Here is a 16,588-nt window from a genome sequence, read left to right on the forward strand (position 1 = left end):
TCAGTAGCACCTTAAAGACCAACTAAGTTTATATTTTGGTATGAGCTTTCGTGTACATGCACACTTATTCAGATACACTGTATCTGAAGAAGTGTGCATGCACACGAAAGCTCATACCAAAATATAAACTTAGTTGGTCTTTAAGGTGCTACTGAAGGAATTTTTTTATTTTGCTTCGACTCAGACCAACACGGCTACCTACCTGTAACTTAAATTAGCAGGGAGACAATATACAACCTTGTTACACTCCTTTCACAATTTTGAACCAGTCAGTTGTTCCATATCCAGTTCTAACTGTAGCTTCTTGTCCCACATAGAGATTTCTCAGGAGAGAGATGAGATGATCAGGCACTCCCATCCTATATAATAATGTCCAAGTTGTCCCTGCGTCCAAGCTGTCCCGTGTGTCCCTGGGCTACTGCGCATGTGCCCCAGGGACACAGGGATTGGACGGAGAGACAGGACGCACACACGCGCGCTCTCTCCCCCCCCCACCTCTGCCTACCGTTTACTCCGCTTCGTTGGGGCGCTCCGCTGAGCCCAGCTGGGCAGCGGGCGCCCAGAAGAAGGCCGCAATTCGGCCTCTTTCTGTGGCGGCGGCGCGTGGGGGGGCGGTTAGCCCCTCCCACAGCCGCTGCTTCGTTGGGGCGCTCCGCTGATCCCAGCTGGGCAGCGGGCACCCAGAAGAAGGCCGCAATTCGGCCTCTTTCTGTGGCGGCGGCGCGTGGGGGGGCGGCTAGCCCCTCCCACAGCCGCTGCTTCGTTGGGGCGTTCCGCTGATCCCAGCTGGGCAGCGGGCACCCAGAAGAAGGCCGCAATTCGGCCTCTTTCTGTGGCGGCGGCGCGTGGGGGGGCGGCTAGCCCCTCCCACAGCCGCCGCTTCGTTGGGGCGCTCCGCTGAGCCCAGCTGGGCAGCGGGCGCCCAGAAGAAGGCCGCAATTCGGCCTCTTTCTGTGGCGGCGGCGCGTGGGGGGGTGGCTGGCCCCTCCCACAGCCGCCGCTTCGTTGGGGCGCTCCGCTGAGCCCAGCTGGGCAGCGGGCGCTCAGAGGAAGGCCGCAATTCGGCCTCTTTCTGTGGCGGCGGTGCATGGGGGGGCGGCTGGCCCCTCCCAAAGCCGCCGCTTCGTTGGGGTGCTCAGCTGAGCCCAGCTGGGCAGCGGGCGCCCAGAGGAAGGCCGCAATTCGGCCTCTTTCTGTGGCGGCGGTGCATGGGGGGGCGGCTGGCCCCTCCCACAGCCGCCGCTTCGTTGGGGTGCTCAGCTGAGCCCAGCTGGGCAGCGGGCGCCCAGAAGAAGGCCGCAATTCGGCCTCTTTCTGTGGCGGCGGCGCGTGGGGGGGCCTGCTGGCCCCTCCCACAGCCGCCGCTTCGGCGGGGCTGCACACCCGTTCCTCTCTGCACACTAAAAATCAATAAAATCTGTTCTAGCGCCCGTTTATTTTAACGGGCTGAATTCCACTAGTTTCTTTAAGAATTTGCCATAGTTTGCTGTGGTCGACACCGTCAAAGGCTTTTGCATAGTCAATGAAGCAGAAGTAGATGTTTTTCTGGAACTCTCTAGCTTTCTCCATAATCCAGCACATGTTTGCTATTTGGTCTCTGGTTCCTCTGCCCCTTCGAAATCCTAAGCCTGCCTTGTAGAATTTTAAGCATAACCTTGCTAGCGTGTGAAACGAGGGCAATTGTGCAGTAGTTGGAGAATTCTTTGGCACTGCCCTTCTTTGGAATTGGGATGTAGACTGATCTTCTCCAATCCTCTGGCCATTGCCGAGTTTTCCAAACTTGCTGGCATATTGGGTGTAGCACCTTAACAGCATCATCTTTTAAAATTTTAAATAGTTCAACTGGAATATCATCACTTCCACTGGCCTTGTTATTAGCAGTGCTTTCTAAGGCCCATTTGACTTCACTCTCCAAGATGTCTGGCTCAAGGTCAGCAACCACACTACCTGAGGTGTACAAGACCTCCATATCTTTCTGGTATAATTCCTCTGTGTATTCTTGCCACCTCTTCTTGATGTCTTCTGCTTCTGTTAGGTCCTTACCACTTTTGTCCTTTATTATGGTAATCTTTGTACGAAATGTTCCTTTCATATCTCCAGTTTTCTTGAACAGATCTCTGGTTTTTCCCATTCTATTGTTTTCCTCTATTTCTTTGCATTGCTCGTTTAAGAAGGCCCTCTTGTCTCTCCTTGCTATTTTTTGGAAATCTGCATTCAGTTTCCTATATCTTTCCCTATCTCCCTTGCATTTTGCTTGCCTCCTCTCCCCCACTATTTGTAAGGCCTCATTGGACACCCATTTTGCTTTCTTGCATTTCCTTTTCCTTGGGATGGTTTTCGTTGCTGCCTCCTGTATAATGTTACGAGCCTCCATCCATAGTTCTTCAGGCACTCTGTCCACCAAATCTAAATCCTTAAACCTGTTCCTCACTTCCACTGTGTATTCATAAGGGATTTGATTTAGATTGTATCTTACTGACTCAGTGGTTTTTCCTACTTTCTTCAGTTTAAGCTGGAATTTTGCTATGAGAAGCTGATGATCTGAGTTACAGTCAGCTCCAGGTCTTGTTTTTGCTGACTGTATAGAGCTTCTCCATCTTTGGCTGCAGAGAATATAATCAATCTGATTTTGATGCTGCCCATTTGGTGATATCCATGTATAGAGTCGGCTCTTGTGTTGTTGGAAAAGAGTGTTTGTGATGACCAGCTTGTTCTCTTGACAGAACTCTATTAGCCTTTGCCCTGCTTCATTTTGAACTCCAAGGCCAAACTTGCCAGTTGTTCCTTTTATCTCTTGATTCCCTACTTTAGCATTCCAATCCCCTGTAATGAGAAGAACATCCTTCTTTGGTGTCATTTCTAGAAGGTGTTGTAAGTCTTCATAGAATTGGTCAATTTCAGTTTCTTCAGCACCGGTAGTTGGTGCATAAACTTGGATTACTGTGATGTTAAAAGGTCTGCCTTGGATTCGTATCGAGATCGTTCTGTCATTTTTGAGATTGCATCCCATTACAGCTTTTGCCACTCTTTTGTTGACTATGAGGGCCACTCCATTTCTTCTATGGGATTCTTGCCCACAGTAGTAGATATGATAGTTATCCGAACTGAATTTGTCCATTCCCTTCCATTTTAGTTCACTGATGCCCAGGATGTCAATATTTATTCTTGCCATCTCATTTTTGACCACATCCAGCTTACCAAGGTTTATGGTTCTTACATACCAGGTTCCTATGCAATATTTTTCTTTACAGCATTGGACTTTCCTTCCGCACCTGAGCGACCTTTCGGTTTTGGCCCAGCCGCTTCATCAGCTCTGAATCTACTTGTACTTGTCCTCCGCTCTTCCTCAGTAGCATGTTGGACGCCTTCCAACCTGAGAGGCTCATCTTCCAGCATCATAACTTTTATATGCCTTTTGTCTTTGTCCATGGAGTTTTCTTGGCAGGGATGCTGGAGTGGCTTGCCAGTTTCTTCTCCAGGTGGATCATGTTTAGTCAAAACTCTCCACTATGACCTGTCCATCTTGGGTGGCCCTGCACGGCATAGCTCATAGCTTCTCTGAGTTATTCAAGCCCCTTTGCCACGACAAGGCATTGATCCATGAAGGGGTGTGTGCAGTAGGCCTACACAATTTTGTGACCCAACAAATTAAACACAGCTCACCAGTCCTGCTATGTGATTGATAACCCTTGTTTTTGCAATCCCTTTCAGCCAACAAAATAAAAATGTGGTGGTGGGGCTTCCCTGCATGCCTTGTTAGTTGCTGTCACCATGGTGGATTACAAATTGTGCAAATTTGTTGCACATGTCATTATTATTATTATTATTATTATATTTTTAATTGTCTCACTACAGTCTCTAATCAAATTGGTTTTGCACTGCTTGAGAAACCTGCAAGAGCCTTTTGACCATAAGGGTAGTGGTGGTGGTTAGGGCTTTTTTCAGCCAGAACTCTCTGGAACTCAGTTCCGGCACCTCTTTTTCTAGATGTGTTAGTGGTGATGAAGGCATTACCACTTTAAACTCGCCAGCCCCTGAGGAAGCAGATTAGAACTTCCCTGTTGCACCACAATAGCTACAAAAGCAGAGATAAGATCAGGCTCTACATCAGGCATAGGCAAACTCGGCCCTCCAGATGTTTTGGGACTACAGTTCCCATCATCCCTAGCTAACAGGACTAGTGGTCAGGGATGATGGGAGTTGTAGTCCCAAAACATCTGGAGGGCTGAGTTTGCCTATGCCTGCTCTACATCAAGCAATTGATCTAAAATAGTCTTTTTATTCTACTGCTGCTTTTCTTCCCAGTGCTAAAATTGTGATGTTTCTTTTTTAAAAGAGCGGGCCTATAATAGAAGATAGACATTCATTCCTGAACAATTTTCTTTTGAATGGCTGTTCTTGAGCAAGTAAAAAGGAAATGCAAGAATGCACACTTGCTATCCGTACAATTAAGAACTGGTAGTTCTGTAAGTGAGTAGCTATTATACACAGTGGCAGGCAGCAATTTTCAATATTTATTAAATACACAATAAATAATGAAATGAAATCCTAGAATCGCTCGCCTAAATTAAAACGAGTGCTTCACTACTCAGGTGATTTGACTGAAAGAACAACTTAAAACAGTTGCAAGGAATATAGTACACTGTGTAACCAGTGGAAATAAGCCTACAGCTTCTTTTGCAGATTAGTTAGTGTATGCTGTATGCATTTTCATCAGACATCACTCTGGGCATGGGAAATGATGACATAGAAAACAAGCAACTGCTCACATAATCAAATGCCATATGAACTGACCTGGTAGACCAATTGCCAGTGGTTTAGCAAACTATGCACTTCCTTGAAACATAACAAACAGGGCATCAGTTTTTTTGTTGAAGGCTCCTTGAAGATTAAATCGTGTTGGTTAGCAGATGTTTTCCCATTGTGACTTTTCCCCTTTGGTTTCCCTCTCTTTCATCTGTGTTCGTTTTAACACATTAGTAGAACAACTGATACCTCTAGAAGTAATTTAATTTATGGAATCAAAGTGGAGGGATTCATCTTTTTGTTTATCATTGCTAATGACTTTTCATATATTTGTAGCCTAATTATCTATAGGAAAACTGGAAGTGTTATTGAGTGATTGCCCAGTCAATTTTACAGCAAGATTAGGAAACGGATTATTCTTTCCACCCATGAAATTACTAGATGGAAGCAGAATTCTGACTGGTGTTCTTGTCCACCTCTGGAGTAATGTCTCTGTGCAGAAAACTGACATAGGTGTGTGGCTGTCTCACTTTCCCATATTGGGTATATTCAGCTGCAGAGTAGAAAATGTGTATTGCTTTCAAAGCGTTGCCTAGCAGCAGACTACAGGCTGTCCACAGTGACACTCATAATTCACTAAAGGGAAATAATTCGCTAAAGGGAAGAGACCTACACCTATTTCAGGAAAGCAGGGTTGCAAAAGCTACTTGAACACAGACCAGGAATTGGTTCACATTTGTTCTTCATATCAGGCATTAAAACCCTACCTACAAATAATACCCTCTGATATGCATGTTTCTTTGGGCTCCTTTCAGGTGTGAAAAGGGACTGGTTGCTCACTAGTGAAGGAACTGGTGTCATGCTCCAAGGTGTACTCTTGTTGCTTTTATTGGGCAGCTGAGCTTGAAGACGGGCCTTTGAGCTGATCCCTTTTTGCCCCGTGCTCAAGAGTTGGTTTACAGTTCCATCCCATGTTGCTTCATGCTTCTCACTTCCCCTTTCCCCAGATGGCCACCAAGAATTTTACACCAGTGTAAAATTCCTTTGGAGAACAAAGCAATGGAGAATATATTATTGTACCTTTGTAACAATTTTGCAAAAAAAAAATCAAGGGTTGTCGGGTATTAAATAATATGGAATCATGTACACAGGTTGTGCCAAATTCACAGCAACATCAACAGTCTGAAGTCCAGTTGTTCAATTAGCAATTTTGTTGGGAATGTCCAACTCCCACATTTCTCCTTTTCAGCTCTAGTTTTGCCCTCCACCCCTGCCTCCCCCCTCCCTGATTTTCCTGGAACTGATTTAATGCCACTTTAACTGTACTGGGGCCTTAATTAATGAAGGGCAGTTAAAACTGAACAAGTAAAATAAATAAGAAATATAACAAAATGTGGGGAAAGAGCAGGATTAGACCAATCTGGGGTTGAGGCCATAGTGTTACTACTGTCTTATTACAGGAGGCTTGCTGTGATGAGGTTTTCCTCAGTTACTGAAGAAGCAATTTCCATTTTCTCTGACAGTTAACAATGGTAAACCAGGCAAGAGAACATGGAAGCAGTATGCCTTTTGACATCTTCCTGCCTGTCTTCCTAAGTTTTCCAAACCTCTGCTATCTATTTGCTAAAAGGTGTACTTTATTGGAGGGAAGAATTTATTCCAGTTTTAATATCCAAAAGGCAATCACAGACAAATAACTTAAGCCAGAGTTGACCTTCACTGTGACTGTGTCTGCTAAGGGAGGCCCATCTATCCCCTTCTCTGATGGATTTCTGCCATTGTGCCTTTTCCTGTGTGCCTTTGCCTTTCTAAATTTCCCCAAGTTGTTAATTTAAGTGTAATTGTGTTATCTGCTATCTTTTTTTATACTGCTGTTTATTTTGTTGGTTTTGTATTTTTAGTTTTGACTGCCTTAAACATTTCTTTTAACGGCAAGTCGGGATAAACCTGATTCTAATGAATGGATGAATAATAAACATTTAATAATAGATTTGCATTTCTTTGACTTGGAATACACACCCCTCCCCCCCCAAAAAAATCTGGCATTTTATTACTCAAACTCTGTCTTCATTTCCAACAGATGCCAATTCATCAGAATCTGAAAGAACTCCTTGTCATCAGAACCGAGCTCCAGAAGAGGGTTGAAGAGCTGCAAAGAGAAGCAGCAACACGTTCCATTTCTTCTTCATCAGACCGGGGATCTTCTCCTGCAGCCACACCAGTGCATACCTCTGTCTGATGCAAGGCTAAAACAGAGGTACACTTCTACTAAGGGCATGTTCTGGCCAGTGGAATACTCCGCCACCCCTGAGAGTAATATGTCGACATCAACTCTTTCTGCTGTCTGTTACGCTGAAGTAAAAAAGTGCTTCCTTGCGTGTAACGCTGTAGATGGTGGTTGCCAGGGTGTTGTTGTTTTTTGTAATGTGTCTTTTTGATGTCTCTAATTGGCAATTAGAAAGTTAATTTTGATCTTAAGCAACCTGCAACAAACTGCTCAGAAACTGCAGTGAGGACTTCTGTGGAACTGCCAAGCCCACAGTGAGCTAAAACATACTGATACCATCCTTCCTAAAAGGGGAACCCCTCTGGTTTCCTTGGTACTTATTACGTTTTTTAGGGGGGGGCACAACAAATGCTATATTTCTTGGGACAGTTGTAGATGATCTGATGCACTTTGAAATGGATTTAATTTTTTAATTATAGCCAGTTGTATATTTTGAATAAATATGCCATTAAAGGATGAGCAGGATTTGCCAACTGTGAGACACTTGGTAGTTATAAAGTATAATCTTCACAGCCAAGATTGCTAAATGATGTTTTGCAATTTTTCTGTCGCTATTCGCCATTTATCTACCTGAGTGAGGTACTGAATTGACTCAGTTGTGTCATTCATTGCTCTGTACAAAACTTTAGTTTCAAAAGGCCTTTTTCACCTAGCTAGATTTTGAAACATGTAAATTGCAGGTATTTTGTTTATCATATCATGTTAAAAATCTGTACACACCAAGAGCCTTCGGTTGTTCTTATTGCATACAAGTCTATGCAAGGCCAAACACTCTTCTTAAGCAGAGTTACAGGAACTATTCTTTTCAAATGTTTGGGGGTGGAGGGTAGTAAATTGTAATGATAGAAAGTTTTTAGGAAAAACTGTCATTAATTGGTTCTTTGAAACAATAAAGACTTGTTTTAGTCCTTTTTGATTCATTTTCTTCTGGGTATGCATTGCCCATACAACGCGAGTGACCAACCAGCATCATGTCTATTCTAGTGGCAGGGATTGGAGTAAGGTGGCTCACAATCTGTGGAGAACTAGGACTGCACTTCAGCCTACTCTCTGGCTTGTAAAAGGCGAGGCAGATCCACTGGGGGCAGCGAAGGTGGCATTTGCATTGGTGCAACAGTATTCTGTTCGGACTTCACTTGTCACATATTTGCCAAAAAAGGCTGATAGCCACTGCCAGTCACCCACTTTTCTAGCCCCTGTAAAGACATCCTTGCTTTGGGATCATTAAAATAAACTTCCTAAGAGTTAAAGCTGTTCTGCAATGGGGCAGTTTTGCTTGGGGAGGTGGCAAGCTGTCTTTTGCTGAAGGTATTAAAGTGGAGGCTGGAGAAATATCTGTCAGGAATACTCTAGTTGTAGAGCTTGTATTGAGCAGGGGGTTGGATTGGATGACCTCTTGGGTATCTTGCAGCTCTGCCACTTCAGATGCCACCTTACAGCACCATATCTGTCCCATTTTCACAGGCTTGATGCTGAAACTCTCATTTACGTTAAGCTTCATACAGAATTCCCAACTGGCTTTTATATCAAAAGAATACTGGCTTTCCCTCTGCTAACTTTTTCCTTATGAATCCCATTTTGTTTTTAGTGTCATAGAACAGAAATACGTTTCTTGAAAATTTGCAGTTCAAATGGATTTCAAAAAGGGGGAAACTTTTTAAACAGATTTTCATTTAAAATTCTAAAGCATAGCATGAATTGCTAGATACAGTGTTGGTTATATTTTTCTAGTTTAGAAAATAAAGCAGGCTTTAAATATTTGGGATTAAGTGTAGAAAACCGCAACTACAATAGTCCCTTCTAGACCTTTTGTTTCCTCGAAGAGCAGCCCCACTTTGCCATGTGGGAAGTTTCAAAAGAAACTTGTGATGTGTCAAGGACATCAGCTGCTCAAAGAAAAATGTCATGAAGTCTCACTTAGTGCATGTCATGGCTTTACAATGTTGCTTTTAGATACTGACTGCCAGATTGTTTCATGTTAAGCCTGCCTTTGGTCTCCTCTAGAGCATGCAGGGTAGCAACCAGAGCTTTAATTTTTTAAACCAACCAAAAAGGAAACAATCCTTTTCACTCCATGCAAAAGCTGGAAAAAAATTGTTTATGTTTTTTGTCCGAAAGTAGGCATTGCTGCGTTGGAAATATGCCTTGATGGTTGCAGAGATAGGTAGATGCTTTACAATTCCCCAGCTATTGTTTAAGGGATTCAAGTTGCCTGCAATTTCCCTCTCCTTTTTCATTTTGGAAAAGAGTTTGCTGGCCTTGCGCTGCATATGCACGCCCACAGAGCACACACACAGGCACATTGTTGTTGTACAAGTCTTTAATTTTTTTATTGTTTTCCAGTTTGTAGTTCAGCAATCAAGTTCGGATTTCCCTCCCCTGTAATTCTTATATGCACTTTAGCAAAATGAGTCCGCCTTTTGACAGCATAATGCACAATTTTCATCTGGGACAGATCATTTCTGTATTAGCTAAAAAATTGTATGTATTGCTTAAATAAACGCTTGATATCTTTTGGACACAATCTACTCTCTTAATCTGCTGTCTGGGTTCTCTTCCCCCTCCCCTCCCTTTCGCCAAGTTCATCTATTTGCTTTTGTTTCCTTCTATGTTTGTAAAGTTATGCATTTTTCTCTCGGATGAACCTCAATTCACACAACAGCAAACAATCTATTGACAATGATAATGTATAGTAAACAGGGCCATTTGCTGTTAGTTGCATGAGACAGTGACAGTTGACGCTGTGGCCTTAAAACACTTTGCCAAAGAAAGACACAAGTTAAGAGAAAGAAAAGAGCCAAGCCAACACTTCTTAAGTGAGCTAATGTGGCTAGATCCCTGCCAATATTCTCATAATTTTGGAAAATACAGGAAACCACGTTCTCATTCTCTAATTAGGCATCTTCTCTTTACTTGCAAGAATGTGTGTTGTGTATAAATTCAGGACACAGGAAGGGGTCTTATATGTGTGTATATATATATCTATCTTTGGCCTGATGGAAGACTTTAATGCATGTCACTTGACCTATTCTGGAACATCTGGCTGGGCTTATTTATGTGGCTTTTCAGTGCACAGATAGTTTTAATTATGAACATAAAAACACAAGAGTAGAAAAACAGAAATGGATCCCTTCTGGAGGTGTAGTACTACAAAGTTGGCACTGCTACAGAGAAATCAGCCAGGAAAAGCCAAACATATTGTTGGTTGTGTACAGACAATGGAAAGAAGGTCCCCATAGGGAGAGGTCATAGTTAAATGGTAGAGCACATGCTTTGCATGCAGAAGGTCTTGGGTTCAATCCCTGGCATCTGTACTTTAAAAGGATTTCAGATAGTAGGCCTGGAAAAGCACTCCTTCCCTCTCTGTTTGCCTCAGCCTAAGGTTTTGGAGACCCACTGCCAGTCAGAGCAGACTGGGCTGAGCTAACTAGATCAATGGTTGTTTCACGTTCTATTAGTAGTAATAGTGTAAGTGGAACTCTGATCAGCAGTTAGCTTTTCTGAAACGCTGCTGTAGGAGGAGATTAGTGGCCACCTGACAGGTCTCATTACTGTAGCTGCCACTTTCACCCCTGGCTGAGTGACTGAGGGTGGGGAGTGGGCAGGTTGCTTTTGTGGCCAGGCTTAGCAAAGGGGACTTCAGTTGCTGATCTAGCACAAAGAACCAGAGAACAGCTGCTTGTGTACTTTTGAGTGGAGAATGCAGTCAGTCCCCATTATCCGACAAAGCAGATTTCTTTGGGGATACGTTCAGCTACATTTTAAAGTGGTTCTACAGGCAATAGTAATAGTGACAATTGCCCTGTATGCCTAATGCTGAATTATAGTGCTATAACATTTTAAACAGGTGTCTCCTGTTTGCTGTGCATTTCTATAGTTTTGATTTTTATATTCTACCTAAAATTTACATTAAGGCATAACCATTTACCAAATTCATATAAAAAGGCTTTGGGGAAGGAAGTAGCTTAAAGGTTAACCTACTGTCTTATCCTGAAAGCCCGATATCTTACTTATTGGAAGTATTGTGAGTTTTTGTTTTTTTACACACACACAAAAGAAATCTGCAATACATACACATTTCAAATGACTAAGTGGTTAGTGGGTTATTTTCAACACTCAGATGCACTGTTTTTCAAAATTCGGATCAGTGGCTGGACAGTGCAGTAATAGAAATACAACAAAATCGACAATTTACATCTACAGAAACATTTCCCATCATTGGCAAGAAGAAATAAGGAATTATATTCATTTATCTGAGAAAATGACTCCTAGTGCAAGTACTAGCATCAGTTACACTTATTATTTCCCCGCTATTTATCTAAAGATGCACTACTTCATCCTACTCTAATCTTTTATGTACTTGACTAAAAAAATTAAAAAAAGAGATATGCTATAGTAGTTGGAAATTACCATTATGTCAATTCAGCTGTGTGGTATTGTTAGTATCTGACTAATTTGTGCTCTGCAAAAATTGCAAACCACAGCCTTCCTAAAAAACCTACTGTACAGTACTTAAGGGTAACCTCAAAACGTAGAAGCCCCCCAAACTGTTTCCATGACAGTACTCCACCAGACTGAATGCTCCTTTTCACGTGGTTTCACCTACTTGAGTGAAGACCGTCCATGGCACAGCAGGCCACAGGCAGAAGCAACTTTATGTGGCTTCCATTCTGGTGACCAGTGTATGAAGCACCCTTCAATAAGCAAGTAAGCTGCATTCCTTCTTAGATGTATTGCCCTGCTTTAGTCCCATTGAAGCCAACAGTTAAGATGAGAATTTAGGTGTAAAAGAGCTTATCGTAGCATTGTCATAGAAGCTAAATACATTCAAAAGGTGTGAATTTCTTTAAAGCTACTGTAGGGCTCTTGAAATGCAAGTGGTGAAACAAAAACAGAGCAGAAGGAATTTGCACATTTGTCATCAAACGTCTAAGCTACAGTTTTAAGCACCATTTCATGGAGGCACGTTCCACTGAAATCAGTGGCGCCTGCCTCAAAGAGGACATGTGTGAGGTGAGATGAGGATCTCAGGGCAAAAATTCATCCTAGTTATACCCCTAAGACCCAAGCCAGCTTTAATCATGGGTCATAACAACTGGTGGCTCAATTTCCATTAAGAGATTTATCCAGCCATGTCAGTAGAGTCTAGATGCAAAGCAGCATCCCCCGCTACTTCCACCTGCAGATCTCCCTTGCTAGAGCAGGGCGCTGTTTCCCGATTCCTTTTAAAAAATATATCAGTAAAAATTAGCTTGTAAACAGTCAAAAGCTAATGGATCTTTTATCCACAAGAGTTCTTTTTCACCACCTTATGATACATACTATGGAACAGATGTGTGCATTTTTTAAAAAAGAAACGGTACTCCCTTTTTAATGACTCGCTAACATAATTGATAATTCATAATCATACAGAAGTATACACCTTGCTACAACGGTGAAAAGTGGGACTGTTGAAAATCATCAACATGGGCCAGATTTTTGATCTAGATTACTTCAGAGCTCAGTAGTTAAGAGTGCATGCTTTGCACCAAAGGACTCTCAGGTCATCCTTGGTATCTCATTAGAGATCTCAATTATGAGGTCAGAACCCTTAGTTGCAGAAGTGCAACTAAGTTGGAGGTTTTCAAGCGAAGGATGGACAGCCAACTGTTGTGGGTGCTCTCACTCTAGACTTCCTGCATCAAGGTGGAGGTTGGAGTCAGTAGGTTGCATCCAGCTTGGTTCTACTCCAAGTAGACCCATTTAAGTTAATGGACCTAATTTAATAATCTCCAATAATCTCCAAGTGGGTCTGCTTTGCATAGGAATATGCAACCCAGTGGCCTACAAGATCACTTCAAACTCTGTGATACTACTACTCTTGGAAGACAGAACTGGCTCTGTGTGAGACTTAAGATACCCATCCTTTATAATCACCCTATTCATTTGCTGGGGTTTTCCCCCACAGGGTGTGTGTATGTTTCTGTGTGTGTGTGTCTAGAGATGGGATTGGTATTCTTTAAAATTTTCAGATGGCAACGTAAATCAAATTGTCCTCCAACTGTTTCTGTCTACACAAATGAAAAAGCTGCTCTAGAACTATTATCAATCCAAACTGGAAGAAGTACATTTGAATATTCCTCTATGGACCCTTCCATATATAGTGAGAGAACCATCTCCCTGACATCTTGTTTTCTATGTGACTAGGCCTTGCAGCTTTTCTGTTCTACTAAAACACACACACATAGGCTTTGAGACTGGGAAACTAACTGAGCTCTTGAAATATCATCCACGGTTGCATCACATTTTGTGGTTTGATTTCCTAGCTGTAACCTCATAAGTTATCTTCCTGGATTTTAGCCAACCTAGGAATTAGAGCCTGACAAAACAAAGAGGAGCAAGTTAACAGTTGCATTGCAACATCCTCTGTCATTGCACAAGAGAATGTGCAACTGCAACCTCCGTGATTGCCCAGTGCAGCAAGCAGGCTTGCAATCCTGAAAATGTAAGCATGTTCTAAATCTGGAGCAAAATAGAGCAAAAACCCATGTTGTCGGTCCAAGTCTATGGGACTGAACAGGGCAGGGAAAGCTTGCTTTTCTTTGACAGTGGAAGGGCTTAGGTTCAAAATCTGATCTCCTGAAATGTCCCTGGATTTTTAAATAGGAAACATTGCATCCACAACAACTAGCTGCATAGGGTTCTGGTAGCAAAAAAATTCAGGATGTTTATATCTGTAGAGAAGCCCAGTTGTATGGGGTAATATTCACCTGCTGTCCTCTGTCAAATGAAGACCTACCCCACAGGCACTTGTATATCTTGAGGTGTAGCTAAACTTAAAGGGCTAAACTCCACCCTCCAACATTCATGTAACTTTCACTGTTATCAGTAGAAGCTACATGCTTATGGCTGACAGCCGGAATTTGGCTGAAAGTCATTTCATAAAGGTTTTTTAAATGGTTTGCTTTGGACTGTTAATTTACAGGCACTTCATTTGTTCTCACACCTGTAGTCACTAACTCAGCTGCTTCTCCCCCCCCCTCATGAAAATCCCTACCTCTAATGTGAAACACCAATTTGAAGCACCCTTTTGTTCTTGAAGTCAACCTGACAAAACTCCTACATGACCATGTGAATGTAAACATACAACTCTTCACAAAGAAAAGAAAAGAAACTAGAATACCAGCTACTACAATAAGAAGTCTGTCTTAATCAGAAGAACGCACATTTAAATAGCTTTGGATCCAAATCAAATGTTTGTAAAAAGCTAAATTACAAGCATGTGAGAAGCATGTGTGTGTGTTGCCATTGATTCTTCTTCAGACCAGGTCTGGGATTCAGACTTTTGCGTTTTCTTGCGGCGGAGGTGGCTCTGCAGTCTGTGGCTCAAGGACAGAATATTTAACTGGGAAGGAAAGAGCGAAAGTTAAGTCAGTGTGAATTAGTCTTCAACAAAATTGTTTGCCTCCTTTGAGCCTGAAAACAGTATCTTACCTTGTGGTTCTTCAGTCACCACCGCTTCCATGTTTTCTCCTTTCACATACTCTGCATTAAGACCCTCTGAAAACATCAACAGATGAAAAACATTGGCGCTGAAAGACCATCATTTGCAATGGTGTTTAGGAATAAAGGGTTCATGCCTTGAGAAGCAGCAGTGTCATAGCAATAGGTTACAATGGTCACTCAATTCAGGCACAGCAATTATGGCAATGAGAGGATGACTCTTATGTACGTGTGTGTGTGTGTGTGTGTGTGTGTGTGTGTGTGTGTGTGTGAGCGTGCCAACATAGGACTGTGGGCACCTGACCCAGCTGGGAACTTGCAGCAGCAGCAATGGTATAAACTGGCACCTGCACAACGCCACATATATTGAAAAGCAGACCCAGCAGTCACAGGCAATGGTTGCTTGTGTATTTAATACACTTTGGCCCAGATTAATCCACGTATATTTCAAGTTATTGACTAAAATCTCCAGGTGTACTCAAAATATTAAAGCCTGCCCACTAAAGTGACTAAACTGTGTATTACAAGCTGTGAAAAACGCAAACGTTTGCTCCTTGGGCAGGGGTAAATAACCTGTGACCACCTAGATTTTGCTTGTACTTCCATCAGTCACAGCCAGCATGGAACAAGAGTTCTTTCTTTCTTTCTTTCTTTCTTTCTTTCTTTCTTTCTTTCTTTCTTTCTTTCTTTCTTTCTTTCTTTTCTTTCTACAATGGTTGCATATGCCTGCTCTCCTTTTGGAGACATAAAAAACAGCGGTTGTTGTTTTTACCAGGCAATTGTCCTTAGCAGGTTCTGCAGGCAGCACAGAAAAAGAAGCCCCCCTCACTTGAGTAGTCTTGAGTCCCAAGGGCAAACTAAAACTCTTAAAGGGACCTTTTGATATGTAGGATTTTCAGCTGGCAACTACAGTAAGGGAAAGGTTTTGTACTTTAATTTCTAAGCTTAGCAGTTTATACTAATATTTGTTTTTGTTTTTTTAAAAACCAATGGTTTAAAGCAGACATAGGCAAACTCGGCCCTCTAGATGTTTTGGGACTACAGCTCCCACCATCCCTAGCTAACAGGACCAGTGGTCAGGGGTGATGGGAGTTGTAGTCCCAAAACATCTGGAGGGCCGAGTTTGCCTATGCCTGTTATAAAATGACATCACATGGTTATTAAAGCTGCTTTGGGAAGTTTGAACTTAGCCAGTAGTTTTTATGTTTCTCTTACATAACGGTCTGGGAATTTTTCAGTCTGCCTGAGCTTTTGCACTAGCTTTGCATGATAAACTTGCCTGTATAGCCAGCTTGTGGCTCTAGGGTTGTATTTCAAGTGTAGGGGATCAGCTTTACAAATTTGAGCACACCTGGCTATTTCCATCCAGAACTATCAAGCTTTTAAGCATCTCATAGATATAGATTTTGGGCCAAAGTGTGGCAATTATTCATTTTATCAATCTGTTCTTAATAGTTCCTTTTTTTAAAGGGATTCCAGATGTCGCCTTGACAGTTACTCTCAATATAAGTGCCCCATTAAGTGTGCTTCTTTAGGGAGCTGCCTAGTTTTGCCTCTGTGCTACTGCACTCATGTGTAAATTGCCTCCTCCTGCCATGTTTGTGTAAATAGATGTTTGCATTGGTCATTCAGAAGTGCAAAAGGGCAGCTCAGCATCACGTATGAATCTGCCTGGGGGTGTCTCCATGTGCTGCAGCCCTATGGGGCTGTACAGACCTCTCCCTCTTGCCATGTGTCTAGGATAGCACCAAATGCAGTTTTATGTCCGTCAATAAAAAGTCACTTCAGTGCCTGACACGTCAACCTCCGCTGTGCATTGCAATGCATCTAAGGCATGACATTATCCCAGCACGCCATGTCTGATGGCTTAAATTAAGCCTCCTTTATAATTAACTTTAATTTCCTGCGGTCTTTCTAGGGTTTTGCCTTCTCTCAGTGCTGCCTTTATTGATGCTTTTTTTCAGAGGGAGAGAGCGTGTGTGTGAGTGAGAGAGCGTGCAAGCAAAGAGTTTTTTGTTCTTCAAAAATATCACTGATGGGGCAAAGAAACAACACAAGTAAAGGAGGGGTTCA

General features: G+C 42.5%; 2 protein-coding genes across 9 annotated transcripts in view; one reads left to right on the plus strand and one right to left on the minus strand.

The window, feature by feature from the left end:
* Positions 1-7,941, plus strand: part of MTMR1 (myotubularin related protein 1) — a 55,163-nt gene extending 47,222 nt beyond the window's left edge. For all 5 annotated transcript variants that reach the window (XM_035113258.3, XM_035113260.3, XM_035113259.3 and 2 more), the window contains one exon: positions 6,827-7,941. In XM_035113258.3, the coding sequence (XP_034969149.2) occupies positions 6,827-6,985 (159 nt within the window). In that variant the 3' untranslated portion in view covers positions 6,986-7,941. The remainder of the gene's footprint in view (positions 1-6,826) is intronic.
* Positions 7,942-14,199: 6,258 nt separating this feature from the next.
* The window catches only part of CD99L2 (CD99 molecule like 2), a 56,073-nt gene continuing 53,684 nt past the window's right edge, over positions 14,200-16,588 (minus strand). For all 4 annotated transcript variants that reach the window (XM_035113264.3, XM_035113263.3, XM_088664458.1 and 1 more), the window contains 2 exons: positions 14,507-14,572; positions 14,200-14,417 (listed from right to left, as the gene is read on the minus strand). In XM_035113264.3, the coding sequence (XP_034969155.1) occupies positions 14,350-14,417; positions 14,507-14,572 (134 nt within the window). In that variant the 3' untranslated portion in view covers positions 14,200-14,349. The remainder of the gene's footprint in view (positions 14,418-14,506; positions 14,573-16,588) is intronic.

Source organism: Zootoca vivipara, chromosome Z2 (genome assembly GCF_965207765.1).
Source record: "Zootoca vivipara chromosome Z2, rZooViv2.hap1.1, whole genome shotgun sequence".
In the NCBI taxonomy this organism is placed as follows: Eukaryota; Metazoa; Chordata; class Lepidosauria; order Squamata; family Lacertidae; genus Zootoca; species Zootoca vivipara.